This window comes from Arachis hypogaea, chromosome 17 (genome assembly GCF_003086295.3).
Source record: "Arachis hypogaea cultivar Tifrunner chromosome 17, arahy.Tifrunner.gnm2.J5K5, whole genome shotgun sequence".
Lineage (NCBI taxonomy): Eukaryota > Viridiplantae > Streptophyta > Magnoliopsida > Fabales > Fabaceae > Arachis > Arachis hypogaea.
The window spans coordinates 117,324,620-117,341,612 of NC_092052.1; the positions used below are offsets into that span (position 1 = coordinate 117,324,620).

The 16,993-nt window shown below is 35.2% G+C and overlaps 1 protein-coding gene across 50 annotated transcripts; it reads left to right on the plus strand.

Moving 5' to 3' along the window:
* Positions 1–11,388: 11,388 nt before the first annotated feature.
* LOC112765041 (uncharacterized) lies at positions 11,389–16,993 on the plus strand. 50 transcript variants are annotated; one of them, XR_011875590.1, is made up of 13 exons: positions 11,391–11,900; positions 12,225–12,409; positions 13,115–13,243; positions 13,856–13,893; positions 14,104–14,220; positions 14,501–14,557; positions 15,053–15,116; positions 15,267–15,322; positions 15,412–15,477; positions 15,621–15,749; positions 16,161–16,277; positions 16,452–16,499; positions 16,771–16,993. XR_011875590.1 is itself a non-coding variant. In XM_072223393.1 (11 exons), exons 7-10 carry the CDS (start codon positions 15,105–15,107, stop codon positions 16,457–16,459), a joined length of 231 nt encoding a protein of 76 aa, XP_072079494.1. In that variant the 5' UTR covers positions 11,391–11,900; positions 12,225–12,409; positions 13,115–13,243; positions 13,856–13,893; positions 14,104–14,220; positions 14,501–14,557; positions 15,058–15,104; the 3' UTR covers positions 16,460–16,499; positions 16,771–16,993. The 50 variants fall into 50 exon arrangements, 3 of the variants coding, with proteins under 3 accessions (XP_072079494.1, XP_072079495.1, XP_025666687.1); XR_011875582.1 differs by having other exon boundaries at positions 15,058–15,116; positions 16,138–16,277; XR_011875593.1 differs by having other exon boundaries at positions 14,106–14,220; positions 16,138–16,277.

The window sequence follows — 16,993 nt, forward strand, 5'->3', positions numbered from 1 at the left end:
ACCACGCGTCCGCGTCACCTGCGCCGCACATTTTATCCAGATCAGCGCCAGATATCTTATCTTTTCTTCCCCTATCCTAATTTTTTCTTCTCCCTTCTTAATTCTTTCTTCTTCTTTCTTCCTTCTTTTTTCTTTCTCACTTTTTACTTTCTCCCTTTTTCTTTTTCACATCCATTATCAAGGTTCTTTTCTTCTTCCTTCTTTACCTTTTCATTATTATTTTTCTTTTTCTTTTATTCATGTTTTCTTATATTTTTCTTTCTTTTTACTTTCATTATCTATATTTTCTTAGCCTTTCTTTTTTTTTTTTACATTCTTTTAATTGGTGTTGGAAACTTAATTGGGTGATTATTTTCTTCTATATTTTTGCTTGTGGATTATTAAGGAATTGTTTGACAATTATTAATTATTTTAGGGTTACTTGCATGTTGAAATTCAATACTCTCCATACTATATATACCATGCATGCTAAGTGTTTGTGAAAAAGCCCGTACGGCATTACGCATTTTTAAATTATTCTATTCTCCTACTCTAATGCCTGTTTTTCACAAAACCCCTTTTTATATATTATTCATTGAATATAATTGTCAATACAAATAGGTTGTTAGTTTAACAGACTTGATAATCAAATTGGGTAATTAATGCTTGATCTATGCTACTCATGCCTTTCCCGGTATGCCAATAAACATCTTGCATTAACTTGCCATAACATGTACTTGCTATATTTCCATTGATGAACTTCTCACATGTAGTCGTGACCATGTGTTAACGACATCCTTCTTTACCGTGCATTGATTATCACGTGTCATATCCTCTTCCTTGCTCTAACCCTTAGCTTTAAAAGTTACTTACCTTTTCACTTTTCAGGATGGCCACCAAGAAGGGTAAAGAGAAAGCTACTCCCAAACCACCAGTAAGGAAAGGAACAAAAAGAGCACTAGCTGCAGAGCCATCTTCAACAGCAGTAAAACCCTCAACAAAGTGAATCAAGAAGATCATTAAGGTCGATGAAAAAGAGAAAGCCTTTCCAGCAAAGGACACTGCGCGGTTCACTAACCGCTACTGTGAGCAGATGTTCCCTATCCTGACAGAGAGGAACTATAATAATGAATACCTTCTCGTCATCCCGACCAACATTATTGAATTTGTTGAGCCCCGCATTGAACGAAGACAATGGGGATTCCTACGGAGATAGCCACGGCAGGTTAACCTTTCATGGGTAGTTGAATTCTACTCCAATTTTCACATGTCAACTATGCAGTCTGTCTATGTCCATCAGAAGTAAGTTCCCATAACTGAAGAGGCCATTCAGCAAGCTTTAGATCTTCCCCTTGCTCCAGAAGGATTAGACGCATTCCAAGAAGCGTCATTTAAACGCCAGACATACCAATTTGACTGGGACGCCGTTCTCAGAGTTATAGCACAACCTGGCAGCAGATGGATCTATGGATACCATCGATCCCGACCTAAGGGCATACTGGCTTCAGCACTCACCTTGGAAGCTCGAGTATGGGCACAGATCATGACCCATTACGTCTTTCCAAGCATTCACGAGTCCTCCTTCACTGTAGACATGGCTGTTCTACTCTGGTGTATCCTTACAGACCAGCACCTCAATTTACCAAGACACATTCGGCATGCTATGGGACACGTACAGATTGCGGGTAACCTACCCTTTCCCGCCTTGGTTTCAGACCTAGTCTCAGCAGCCGGAGTCTCCTACAGAGCTAGGGACACCAAGACCATGATTTCACGGGATGATCAGATAGTCCCTAACGGGAAGTATATCAGACCTCCAGCAGCCACTATCAACCAGAGCACAGAACCAACGGAAGATATCTCTTCCCCTACCACATCACAAGCACCTTCAACAAACCAATTGCTCCATCAAATACGAGATTGGACCAGCTTGACCGGCAAGGAAAGCAAAGAGAGCGCCCTAACAAGCGCAGATTTACATACCTCAAGGAGCTACTTGTTGGTAACCATCCACCTGAAGAAGACCCAGACACCCCGGACTCCACTTTATTTACCAGCACAGGGAGCCATGACGGTCCCGATTGTGGAGATGCTGCTACCAGCCCCCCTTTGTTCCTGACTGATGGCACCGAGGACGGTGCCAAGCTTTAAGTGTGGGGAGGTCGGTCAGTACCTGACTTCCGGAGGCAACTGCTCTTTCTTAGCACCAATAAATTAGTTATTTTTCTTTTGTTTAGGATAGTATAGATTGCATAGTAATAGGTATTTGCATGCATGTTCTAATTTGTTCAAAAATAATATGTTTCTTCTCAAGACTTTATTTTGAAAAAAATTTTCACTAATTTAAATAAAAAATTTTTGTGTTAAATTTTTTTGAAGACTGTAAATTGGAACATAAATGATAGCTAAGAACACACAACCCGTGAGATTTGAGCTTAATTATATGGTTACAATATTTAACCATAAAAATTTTATTCTTGTGTGTTTGCTTCTCTATGATTGTAATCTATATTTTGTTCCATCCTATATGTCCAATGTTTAATGTGTTATATGCATGCATATGATTGAGGCCATTAATTGATTATTAACTCACTTATCCCAAATAGCCTTCCCTTTCATTTACCTTTGTTAGCCACTTTGAGCCTTTTAAATCCCCTTTGTTCTATATTTTACCACATTACTAGCCTTAAGCAGAAAAATAAATTAACTACCCCAAATTGAATCTTTGGTTAGCTTAAGATAGAAATTGTGTGTCAATAAAGTGTGGGAAAATTGTGGGAAACATGAGTTAATAAGGGAATGTGTCATGATAAAATATTAGAAATTTGGGTACCTACTCATGTGAAACTAGAAAAAAAAATTAAAAATCCATGTGCATTGATAAAAGTTATGTTTACTTTTACTTTTAATTAAAAAAATCCTAAAATATTCAAGTAATTAAGTAAGTAAATGAATAAGGGGACAAAATTACACCAATATTAAGTTTAATGAAAAGATCAATGCATGTGTGATACAAAGTTAAGAGAAAAGTTGATACATGAGTATGTAATACAAAAGTGGGAAAATTTTGGGTAGCTAGGCATGATTTAAGAAGAATATAGAGTAAGTATATGTAGGAGCTTAGGTTAATCAAGGATTCAATTTATAGCTCACTTAGCCATATATATACCCTCACCTTTACCTTAGCCCCATTACAACCTTGAAAAGACCTCATGATGTTTGCATTGGTACATTAAATACTTGTTGATTGGTTAGGTGAAGAACAAGGTTTAGAAAGCATGATTAGAGAAGAGTAGAGTGATTACCCTATACACTAGAATGACTAGAGTGCATATACACCATCAGTGAGGGTTCAATGCTTAATTCTATGTTCCCTGCTTTCATGAGCTGTCTTCTTACAAGTTTACTTATTTCTACTGTATGATTTTAATTAGTGATATTTGATTTATATTTGTCTTGAAGGACTTATTTGTTTTTAACCAAGTAGGCAAAACTATCTTAGCATATAATTGCATCCATATACATAAGTTGCATTGCATTGCATGAGTCTTACTTTTCCCTGCTCATTCATTTTATCTCCTTGAGCTAAGCACGAGGACATGCTAATGTTTAAGTGTGGGGAGATTGATAAACCACTATTTTATGGTTTATCTTGTGTTTAATTGAGTGGTTTTATCAAGTCTTTATCCACTTATTCATATGATTTGCATGATTTTACAATTCCTTCCTGAGTTGTTCTATGGTTGAAAACTTGCTTCCTAGAGATCTTTAGTTTGTATATTTTAATTCTCCTTTATACCATTCAATGCCGTGATCCATGTGTTAAGTGTTTTAGGCTTTATAGGGCAGGAATGGCTTAGAAAATGGAGAGGAAGCTTACAAAAATGGAAGGAACACAAGAAACTAAGTAGATGACCAGCGAGTACCGACGCGCTCGCATGGCTCACGCGAGCGCACAGGATGGAGAAATTTACAGCGATGCGTGCGCGTGCCTGATGCGTACGCATAGATTGGAGTCTGCACAAAATATGCGCACGCGTGACTAACGCGTATACGTGACATGTGCGATTTGCAAAATTAACCAAAAATGCTGGGGCGATTTCGGGCCGAGTTTTGACCCAATTTTCGGTCCAGAAACACATAATAAAGCCAGGAAACATTCATAAACTCAACACAGACGTACACACATTCTCATTAGGATAGTTTTTAGGTTTTTAGATTTGAATCTAGAGAGAATTACTCTTCCTCTAGGTTTTCTTTACATTCATAGTTTATTAGTTTTATGCTTTTGCTTTTGGATATTGAAGAGTCATCACCTCCGTTGAAGATATTATTCTAGTTTGTTTCCTTACTTACACTTTTATTTATTCCATATTCTTAATTCTTGTTTAGAGTGGTAATTGAATTATTTTCATGGATTGTTAATGAAAATGATTACTTTTATCTTTAATTAATTTTCAAAGCTTTATTTTATTCAATTCATCATGTCTTTTTCTTATATTTTTCTGAGTATTATATTCATGTCAATGGAGTAGATTCCCTACTTGACATGTGGGTTGATTAAAAGGAGACACTTGAGTTGGAAGGCTTAAGTGATGGTTAAATTGGAAGTTGTTGGCTAGTTCTGTATTTACTAATGCTAGACCTTCCCAAGGGAGAGGACTAGGATTTGTGAATAAGAGTTAGCTCAATCACTTGACTTTCCTTTATTTAGTAAGGGTTAACTAAGTAAAAACAACAACCTTTTTGATACTACACTTAAGAGATCCCAACAAGGATAGAACTTTCGATTAATCATTCCCCCAATCAAGGCTTTTTATTCTAAATAATATAAATTCTTTTTATTTTCATTGCATTAAATTACAATTGTTTATTTTCTGTTACTTAATTCTCAAAACTCTCGGAAAACTCCTGATTAATAAATTAGCACCCTCTCTAGCAACTCGTTGGGAGACGACCTGGGACTCATACTCCCAGCATTTTTATTTAAAACTTTTGTGACAACCTTTCTAAATTGATGAGGCAGATTTTAGCTGGTTAAGAGCTATACTCACAACGCTGTTCTATTACATTATAATCTCTTATTTCCCCCTGCCTTTCATTGATTAGATGCTTGAGAGGTTAGCTAGTCAAGCTTTTTAATGTTTTCTAGAGTGATATTTTGGATATAATCAAATTGCAGTGGACCCTCAAGATCAAGAGAAGACGGCATTCACATGCCCCTTTGGAGTATTTGCCTATAGGAGAATGCCTTTTGGACTTTGTAATGCTCCAGCAACTTTTCAGAGGTGTATGCTTTCAATTTTTTCTGATATGGTTGAAAAGTTCATTGAGGTATTTATGGATGACTTTTCTGTTTTTGGTAATTCTTTTGAATCTTGCCTTAAGCATTTATCTCCTATCTTGAAATGGTGTCAAGAATCAAACCTTGTTTTAAATTAGGAAAAATGTCATTTTATAGTTACAGAAGGTATTGTTCTTGGACACTGGATTTCAAGTAAGGGAATTGAGGTTGATAGAGAAAAGATGGAGGTAATTGAAAAATTACCACCACCAACTAATGTTAAGGCAGTCAGGAGTTTCTTAGGTCATGCAGAATTTTATAGAAGATTTATAAATGATTTTTCTAAAATTGCTAAACCATTAAGAAACCTGTTGGTTGCTGATATTCCTTTTGTCTTTGATTCTGATTGTCTGCATGCTTTTGAAACTCTGAAAGCAAACCTTACCTTTGCTCCCATTATAGCTCCCCGTAACTGGGATTTACCATTTGAATTAATATGTGATGCCAGTGACTTTGCTATAGGAGCTGTTTTAGGACAGAGGCATGGTAAGCTTGTACACGTCATTTACTATGCCAGTCGTGTGTTAAATGATGCCCAAAAGAATTACACAACTACAGAAAAGAAATTATTAGCTGTTGTGTATGCTGTTGATAAGTTTAGGCCCTATTTACTTGGTTCTAAGGTTATTGTTTATACTGACCATGCTACTTTGAAGTACCTTCTAACCAAGCAGGACTGTAAACCAAGATTAATCAGATGGGTGTTGCTCCTTCAGGAGTTTGATATTGAGATGAAATACAGGAGATGGTCAGAAAATCAAGTAGCTGACCATCTCTCCAGAATTGAGCCTGAAGCAGGAGTACCACCACCCACAGCTGTCACTAAGACGTTTCCGGATGAGCAATTGTTCCTCATTCAGCAGGCTCCATGGTTTGCAGACATTGCAAATTATAAGGCCATGAATTTTATTCCAAGGGAGTACAGTAGGCAACAAGTAAAGAAGCTATTGACTGATGCAAAGTACTACATTTGGGAGGAACCGTACCTTTTTAAATGGTGCTCAGATGGTATAATCCTGAGATGTGTCCCGGATGAGAAAAAGCAACAGATTCTTTAGCACTGTCATGGTTCTGATTATGGTAGTCACTTTAGTGGTGAAAGGACAGCTACAAATGTCCTTCAGAGCGGGTTCTACTGGCCGACTCTCTTCAGGGACTCAAGAGCATTTGTGAAGCACTGTGATAGATGTGAAAAAGCCATGAATCTCCCTGCCAACCATGAAATGCCACAGCAAGGGATTCTTGAGGTTGAGTTGTTTGATGTGTGGGGTATTGATTTCATGGGACCTTTTCCACCCTCACATTCAAACAACTATATTTTAGTGGCAGTTGATTATGTGTCCAAGGGAGTGGAAGCTGTGGCTCTACCCACCAATGACGCCAAGGTGGTAATGAGCTTTCTTCAGAGATATATCTTTAGCCGGTTTGGTGTCCCAAGGACACTCATTAGTGATAGTAGAAGCCACTTCTGTAATATACAGCTGGACTCACTTCTGCAGAGATATAGAGTCCGTCATAAAGTGGCAACCCCCTATCACCCTCAGACAAGTGGACAGGTTGAAGTTTCCAACAGGGAACTCAAGAAGATTCTAGAGAAGACTGTCAGTGTTTGAAGAAAGGATTGGTCTAGGAAGCTTGATGATGCTCTCTGGGTATACCAGATAGCGTACAAGACTCCCATTGGCATGTCCCCTTATCAGTTGGTCTATGGCAAAGCCTGTCACTTGCTAGTCGAGCTGGAGCATAAAGCTTACTGGGCGATCCGGTATCTGAATCTTGATTCAGAAGCTGCAGGAATCAAGCGAATGCTTCAGTTGAATGAGCTTGATAAATTTAGATATTCAGCCTATGAGAATGCCAAGCTCTATAAGGAGAGAACCAAGTTATTGCATGACAAGAAGATTGCCATCAAAGTCTTTGAGCCAGGACAGAGAGTGCTTCTGTATAATTCAAGGGTCAAACTCTTTCCCGGGATGTTGAAATCCCGGTGGTCAGGATCATTTGTGGTTACCAGAGCTTCACCATATGGTCATGTGAAAATACAGGAAGAGAATTCTGACAGAAAATTTACAGTGAATGGCCAGAGGTTGAAGCACTATATTGGAGGCGAGATTGATCGCCAGAGGTCTGCTCATCTGCTGAATTAGCAGAATTGACCGTCAAGCTAGTGACGTTAAAGAAGCACTTGTCGGGAGGCAACCTGATAATTTTGTATCCTTAGTTATTTTTCGTAGTAGTAGTTTTCTTACTTATTTGATTTTTATTGAGTTTTTACTATTTTTCTGATCATGCAGCTATTTTAGAATAGGAACCGGACACTTCAAAAAAAAAAAGAGCACACGACGCACAAGCATCACTGACGCGTACGCGTCACATGTGTGTGCGTGAAAAATAAAAGTGAACAGAGAGTTGAGCAAGAGTGGCGCTGGAACTATGTTTTGCGCACAAACAAGCCCACGCGTACGCGTACCTCACGTGTGTGCGTCGTTTGCACTTTTAGCCACCCACGCGTGCGCGTCTCTGACGCGTACGCGTGACCCTGAAAATCGGTGTCAATGAGTGTTTGGGCAGAGAGCGGTGATGGCTTGGGGCTGAAATTGTGCTAGAGGCACAAACTTGATCACGCGTATGCGTCCTTGACGCATGCGCGTCCTTTCCACAAATGGCCATCCACGCGTGCGCGTGCATGACGCGCACACGTCATATGAAAATTTTGGTTCCCAGGCCAAGCGAACAGAGAGTTGTGCATGCGCGCGGCCGTCTTCACGCGATTCGCACAAACCAAGGGCACGCGGACGCGTGCCAGACGCTTACGCGTCACTATCAAAATCGGGCGACCCACGCGTACGCGTGCTGTACCCGTACGCGTCGCCTGCGCCGCACACCTCCACTAGTGCGCCGTCTAGTTTTAATTTTCGTTCTCTCTCCCTCCCAAATCCTAATTCTCTCTTGTTCTTTTATCCTTTTATTCTTCTTTCATCATCCTATTTGTTTTCATTTTCAGTTCTTCTTTAGTTGAGGACAAGCAAACCTTTAAGTTTGGTGTTGTCGCTACGCTTATAGCTTTTCTGCTTATTTTAAATAGCACCAAAGGGAGATGAATGTTCTTCATGGAGGAATGAGATGGCCACTAGCATAACTGAGGTTGAGTTCCTTTCATTCTATTTCTCTTCCGTTCTTATTTTGTTGTTTTCTATTTTCTGTTGCTTTGATTGCCTACATGGTCTTTAGTACTTTCAGTTCTTAGAATTAGTTTCATTCTGTTATTTGTCTCATGTACCGCTCACTGAACTTAAATCTAAAAAAAAAAGAAAAAGAAGTGATGTATTGCATGAGAAATTGAGTTTATATTAAAGAGTAGTTTTATTCACTTATATTTAAGAATTGTTTTCATTCTTCATCTTATGAATTTGGGTGGAACGGAAGTATGACCCTCTTTCTAATTGAGTTCTTGTATAACTTGGAAAAGCTCTTTACTTGAACAACAGCTTGAAAACATATTCTCCTAAATCTCTAATTATCTGGACTTAATGGGATACGTGACATATAATCCTCTTATATTTGGATAATTAGGATTTTTGTGGCATAATAACTAGAATTAAACTTCACCCCCTAATTGGAATTAATTGACCAAGGAATTGGCTATTGATGAAAGTTAGAGGAGACTAGAAAGGTCTAAGGAATTAGGGTCTAGTCACATATAGTTTACCATGAATTAAATCTTGCATGATTAAAATAGTTAGTAAGAAAAGTCAATCCGGAAAATAGATAACTCTGAAACCTTAACTGCCTTCTCCATATTTTATTCCCAACTTATTTATTTGCCTGTCTTCTGTTTAATGCTTTTTGAACTCTCAAACACTATTTTCTATTTGTCTAAGTAAATCATTTAACCATTGTTTCTTAGTCCATCAATCCTCGTGGGATCGACCCTCACTCACCTGAGGTATTACTTGGTACGACCCAATGCACTTGCCGGTTAGTTTGTGGTTGTAAATTCCGCATCATCCACCCCATACTATTATATATTGTTGGAAAGCTGTGAATGTCTACTTTCCAATGTTGTTGGAAGAGCATCGTTTGGAGCTCTACAGCTCGAGTTATACTCCATGGAAGGTGACGAGGTCAGCTGGCCTTACTACAGGTTGATACTATGTTTATCTTTGCACTTTCGGAGAAATTTTTATCCCTCAAATTTAGTGTCCATCATGTAGTTCCATATATGCTTGGAAAGCTCTAGATTCCTACCTTCCAATTCCTTTGGAATCACCTCATTTGGAGCTCTGTAGCTCAAGTTATTCTTGTTTGAAGAAGACATAGTCAGGCTATCAAGAGCAACGTTTGTGGCAATGTTGGTGAGCCAACTTTGGCCACCAACGTTGCTTGCTCTCCTTTTTCTCTGCCCTTCCTTTGCTTCTTCTTACCTATCATCAACCAAACAAAATGCATCAAAGTATTGCCATAATCACAAGATAATGCATCATTCATATCATCAAACAAATCTTGCATAAATCTCATGAAAATGCACATAATTAACAATGTATGATTGAATCAAGGCATGCATATAATTCTCATCCAAATACTTGCTTATAGCTCAAGAAAATGCATGAAACTACCCTAAAACAAACTAAAAATGGCTTGTGAAACTAGCCAAGATGTCTTGGCATCACACCTGAATTTCGAGTTCTTTAGTGATGTTTATTTATTTATCACATAATAAAATAAGAAGCTACTATTTGATACTAATATTCTATGGTCTATGATAGGATCTAGCAGAATTAGGAAATTTTATTGATGAACTAGGAAATGTAAAGCACATTCTCTTATTGAAATACGCTGTTGGATCTAACCAATTCTGGAGAGAATTTTTGTCTCTTGAACTAACAAACGAAACAAAATTTTCTAACTGACTAAAAACTAACTAACCCTTAGAATTTATTAGCAGAAGCCCCTATGCATACGCGTGGGTAATAGTAGTGTTTGGATGTTGTAACTGCTTTGCTTAAAACATTGAATTGAATACTAATATTGTATGTAACATACATAATGCTCTTTTGACCGATTTGAACGCATGGTAATAAGACATAATATGGATAAGGTGTGAATATTAAAAAAAATACACAAAGAAAATAGCCATTGAATGTTTTAGTTGTGTTGTACTATGTACTTCCATATTAAAGATGTGAGGCTCCAAAAATAGTGCAAATAATAAAGAAAACACAATAAACAAAAGAAATATAAAAGATAGCAACCTGATAGAAATTAACACAGTAGTTTAGATCTAGGCTTTAATGGGAAATTGCAGAAAAATATGAGTAACCACGAATATCCACTACTTTGTTAAGTAACATTTTGCCGTTTTTGCATCAACATGGAAATATAAATGGACAGAAAATATTATAATTTAACAAAATTTTGAAATATTTGGAAGTAACCCAACCAAGGCAGCATAAAATGAAAGAAATCACGTTAATAGGATTTGAAAAGAGTTTAATATACTAAATAAAGATCTATTCGTCGGAGCACAATATGGTTTTTGTTCATGTTTTCTGTTTATATAGCAAGAAAGTGCAACATACTTTCAAAGGAATAGCTTCAAACTTGTTCAAGTAATAAAAAGAGTAAGAAAATTAAAAAGGTAAATTTTGTGACGTCAAAAGAGAATTTATCCTTCTTTAATGTTGTTAGTTGTAGCTTTGACATTTGGACTTGCATAGATTGCTGAGAAAATATAAGTAAATTTATTTTAATGAACTAACTGAAGCACATGGATATTGACTGATACAAATAGAATATTGTTTCAGTAGTTTGTTTTAAATGACCAGTATATAATTGTAATTGGGAATTTTACGAAAATGTGAAGTATAATAAAAGTGGAGTTTAGCAACATGAAATATTGATCATGCCAAAAAAGATAAGGTAGATAATACTTTGTTTCAAACATTACGCATTATGAAGAATCAGGATATTGATGACATAAATTGAAATATTAAAAGACTGAAGCATTATTTCTTTTTTGATAAACATTACTGCATAAAGTTAGAATGTGATTAAAAATAAAAGCTAACCATTTCAAAGCAAAATAACATTCTGCAGTAGATGACTTATCCTTCTAACTTGTCTCTGTTAGCATGCATGGGCAGGCTTGATTCAGAAGCTCACTACAAAAAAAATGGTATAAAATGGCATCAACATAATGACAATTTTAAAATACTGTCGATATATTCATAAATTGAGGCAGTTTGTGTGGCTGCCATAATTTTCTTGTGGAAAGCGGCAGTTTTTTTAGTGAATTTGGCAGTTTTAAACGCCAGTATCTCATTATCTGCTTCATTAATATAAAAATCTAACTCTTGTATTTTACTAATAAACTCTGTGTTAACTCCATCGCAACGTGAGAACCAAGAAGAAACTCCAACGCAGCGTGAGATCTGCGATCTCATCCACGACGCTCTCTTTTGTCGGCAAGCTCCTCCATCAACGCTTTTCTTTCAGCTGTGATCTCCTCCATCAAAGTTTCCTGCTCCATCGTGTTGTGCTTTGTGAAACTTCTCTTTCTCCATTTTCATTGAACTAGGTTTATATACAAATCCACATTCTTTTCTTTTAATTACATATATTTAGTATTTGCTAAGTGTTACTACTTCTATTTCTTTAATGCTAGGTTTTGATTTTCTCTTTGTTAGCAAAATTGGGGGTAAGGTCTTCATGAAATTCTTTCAATTTTTTTACATGCATGTATACAAATTTGCATTCGCTTCACAGTTTTTATTTGTAAATATGCTCTCTGTTGGTGATTTACTTATTTGCATAGCACGTGTTTGATGAATTGCTTGAATGCTTATTTTTCTTTGTTCAATGCAATAGAAGATTCTAGAATCTCAATCGTGGTTTTCTCCAGAAGCTATGGGGATTCGACGTGGTGGTTGAAGGAATTGGAGAAGATAATGGAGTGTCAAAGCAGCAAGGGTCAGAAGGTTGTGCCGGTGTTCTACGGTGTTGATTTATCGAAAGCTGGGGCGACGTTTGCATACCGGGAACTGCTCAAGGAAGTTGCTTGCCTTCCAAGTTTTGTTACATATATCAGTAGGTACTTTTAAGTTTTAAGGCTGTTTGATTTTAAGAGAAAATAATGTTGAACTGAAAATCTTTGTTTTGTCTATGCATTTATTCAATCATTGTTGTATGTGACATATCTCTTTTTCAGACATATCAACAAATTCTTTTATTAGCTTGAAACTTGTTTATGTGATTTGTTAAGTTATTTGCTTTATGGAGCAATGAAATTGTGAACTATAATCGAATCCATAATCTGCTTTTTGTTCTAAGCTTCTGTGCTTTGTTCAATGTGCTATGTTGGACCTTATAGAACAGAATATGTATCTTGATAACATAATCAGATTAAAGATATTTTAAAAATTGATATACATCATCTTCTGGGAAGTTCACCAAGTCAAAATTTGGATAATGCTTATCCTAACACTGTTGAAATACTTTGGTGACATAAGTGATCATGATATATGAGAGCCAAAAACAATTTTTATATAAACTTTTAACAAGTTTGAAGATGTCAACTGCTAGTGCTAAAAGTCTATGCCCATGCAATTTTCTTAAAGCTACATTCCATGGATTGTTGGACTACTTGCTCTTTTTAGAATATTTATTTCCTAATTAATTTGTAAACAAATATATTATAAGCACTTGATTAGTAATGTGAGTGTGACAATGGTTCATAGCTGTTATTGACAATGCGAGTCCTTGACTAAGTAAGCTTGTTGATTTGGATTCTAGGAGCAAGAATTTAAAGGTGGCCTTCACGGTAATGCAGTGAATATGACAAATCGATTTGAAACTATTTAAAGATGGAATCTACTTAAATAAGAAGCACTTGAAGATAGAGATCATCTTTTCATTCATTTGGTAAGTATTAACATGTTGAACTTAAATAATCACTTAATCAAATCTAACAAGTAAAAAAAAGTGATTTTAAAAACAAATAGATCTTAACTAATTCTTTTATACTTTATTAAATATATATATATATATATATATATATATATATATATATATATATATATATATATCATTTTACTATGATATATTTTTGTCATGAAGCATTTTTCTTTCTGTATCAAGTTTCTTCCTCTTATAGTAGAGGGAGATGGATAAGATATTAGGATTAATTAAAATTACTTTATAGGAAAATTACTTAATTTTTTCTCCTATAAAGTAAAATTACTTAATTTTTCCTATGTTATAGTGGCTTCGCTTTACTTGCATGCCAGGGTTTTGGATTAGTACGTTAAAATGCAGTATAATTTTTCTTGCTGTCATTTTGCCTTATGCAAATCTCTATTATTTGTATGCAGAGATTGAACAACAAAGTTTGTTTATAGTGACTTGTTCTCAATTATACAGAATTCGGATCAGTGTTTTAATCATGAGATTGTGCTTTTGACTCATTTTTTACTTTTTTGGGTATGTCACAATGTTGTGGTGTTCTAATACTTGTTATGTTATCTGCTTTTGCAGTGAATCAACATCAACTGCCAACACTCTTGTGGCTTAGAGTGAGTTGTTCAATTCGATGATAGTGTCAAGTTCTACCCTCAGTGTACTTTTTGATAAGCAGCCTTAGTTCTTTTTCCTATATTTATGATGATGTTGATCTGCTGATAATTTTCTTTTATTATTTTGAATGTTGATTATTACTTAATTTGTTTGAGCCTCTAGTGAGTGCACACTTGGTTTGACTTGTCTTGATCATTTTTTTGTTTAAGAGGTTGACAGGTCGAAATGAAGTAGCTATCTCAGCTGATGACTATAAATTTTATTCTCCAAGACACAAGTTTCGACATGCTGCATCAATTTAACTTTCCAATATCCCTGATATCCCTGTAAGTATGATGTGCCCGATTTTGGTGAATAAAGTGATCCTTGTAACATATCCAATAATATAAGCAATTGCGGACTTTGTTTTGTTTACAATGTCTAACTAGCATGCTCTGGCTCTGAACATGATGTGTTTTATCATCTGCTTCCACTATGGTACTGATTGTTGTGTAATGAAACTAATTCTATTGAGTGTGATAATTTAGAGATTGAATAAATTGTAATTGTTGCAATTATTTACATTCAAACTTTAACCAGTGTTTCATGGTTATGACTTGTTAACAGAGTTTCCCAAGAGCTGACAATTCTTCTACATTGACTATTAATCAAGGATTTCGCTAAGTAAGTAATTATATATATATATATATATATATGTATGTAGGTATTTGGTTCTTGTTTTGTCTTCAGATGAGATGGTTGGTGATTGCTGTATCTTTTCTTTGGATGTTTATTACATTAAATTTAAGGATCTTCTCTTGTATCATATATAAACTATATTTTGATTATGCTATATCTTGTTCCTTCCCTTGTGGCTTGAGAATAATATATTTGCTTTATTTATTTCCTTGACTCTTTTTACTTTATAAGAAAAAATTAATTTTCATATACACAACTACTTGAGAAGGAAAAATACACAATATAAAAGTATATAGATATTCACTTTTAGTTATGCCAAAAGTACTATTTTTAGGAAATTTGCTTTGGTAGTATTTCATGACTTTGCAACTATTATTATGTATAAGAACAAAACTGAATTTAATTGTGAATTTCGTCTTTGGTTGAGATTGATATTGCTACCAACCGCTTAATGAAATCTGATGATAATGTGTTGGTTAGTTTAGGTTGCTTAAGAGATTGGACTTTCAGAAATGAAGTTCAACTTATACTTATGGGTTATGAGGTATGTGAAATGCTATTTTTCTGCACCTCCTTACTATAAAAAATTTGATTGTGTACTTGCAAGAAATAAATAACACACTGGATTTGCAAATATGCATTTAGTTCTTATATTCATGGATATGTTCCTTATCTTATTTTATATCTTGTTTAGAATACAGTAGAAGCTCCTGGTAATCCAGAGATTTTGCTTTAATTGAGAAGGAAAAGGTGTCGATCAAGGATAAGATTTCAATGTAATACTCCAAGTTTATCATTATTTTACTTTAACTGACTAAGGTTTTTCTTTATTAATCCAGCCTCCTTGCTGCTCTGCTGGTGAAGGATCTTGTGTTTCAAATGGAGCATGCAAAGATTGCACAATGGTAACTGTACAAATGTCTGCTATTTTTTTATTTCTCCTTTTATTCTTTTGGATATTTTGTAAACTAAACTATGATGATTTTTTGTTTTGTTCTGAGGCCTTAATCAAAGAATATTTGAATTGTGTAGTATTTTCGTCATGCAGATTTGCAGAATGATCGTCCCTCCACAACACAATTTAAGGATAAACTTCCATGGTTTCTTAGTTCTCTGCATTCTACTGATTGTGCAAAAGGTGGTCATGGGGCTTACACCAGCAGTGTAGATCTGAAAGGTTTGGGTCAAATTCATTCTTTCAAGTTCTTTTTTTCTTGTTTAATTCAATTTAGCGATGGGTTGAGTTAACTTGGAAGCCCAACTAGTTTAAGTTCCTATGTGAGTACTATCTGGGCTTAATTTTAACAGAAACCTTCGAAAGAGTTAACTCTTTTTCCCAATTAATTGCTGGCTTTCACGTTGAAACTTCTTCTAGGCTAGAACTTTTCCTTCTAGTGATTGTGACAAAAGATTCTCATTATGGTAGTAATCAATTTCTTCATGTGCTTGTTATATCTTCTTTGTTTTGTTTTGTTTTATGTTTTTTTGTTTTTTTTAATTAATAAAATTCTTCCCATGCTTGTTTTAACATGTTCTTTTCATTGCTTTTGGTTTTCCATGGCAAGGATATCCTTAAATGGTGCAACAGAATTGTAGATTTAGGTTTTTGCTTTGACAATAGCTTATCGAAATACCAACTTTATTGTGGAGGGTACCAGTTTCTGCAGCTGAGACCTTGTATCCCCATGACAAACCTATAATTCAGGTTTTATTTAGTGCATTGTCTATGCCAAAAAGTTCTCGTTGTTCTGCTTTATCTTCTTATTTCTAATTCTGGAATGCAAAATTCTGTCACAGATTTAAGAATAGGTGGATTTTATTGAGGTTTTATCATGAATTTGTGAATGTGAACCCATTGATTTGTCTGATGAATTTTCAGTTAGTTAGCAGGGAACATGAAGAATTCTTGAGACTTGTCAAAAAGAAGGTATGCAAATTATTATAGAATTCATATGTCTCTTTGCCTTTGGTAATGAATTTAATATCTATAGTAATATATAAGTATAAATATGAAAAATAATAGATAGTTAAGAAGAACTGGTGATAACAAACACAATTCCCAAATGTATTGATAGAATAATAGAATATATAACCATAGGAAAATTATAAATAGGAGCAGATAAAGAATCTAAATGTGTCAATTAATTCAACAACCAGAGTGAATAACTACTACTATTTGCACTTTTCATTTTAAGCAGATGGCAAAATTTTGGTGGAAGATATTTTGAAAATGGACTGCCAGAAAGAAGATACACAGGAAGAAACAAGATCATGATATTATGTTATTTTTCTTACTTTCAAGGTATTAGCCAAGCTAGTTACCTCGTTTTATGTATGAGATGTATGTGACACACTACTAGAAATTGGAGCCAATCTAAGTGAAGATATTTAGAATTAAAAAATATTATATTTGATACTTTA

Excerpts from the sequence above, each read along its gene's own strand:
- LOC112765041 (XM_025810902.2), top strand. The coding sequence starts at position 15,024 with ATGAAATCTGATGATAATGTGTTGGTTAGTTTAGGTTGCTTAAGAGAT. Across the intron at positions 15,117-15,411 it reads TTATACTTATGGGTTATGAG|CCTCCTTGCTGCTCTGCTGG; the intron begins GTATGTGAAATG and ends TTATTAATCCAG. Across the intron at positions 15,478-15,604 it reads CATGCAAAGATTGCACAATG|TATTTTCGTCATGCAGATTT; the intron begins GTAACTGTACAA and ends TGAATTGTGTAG.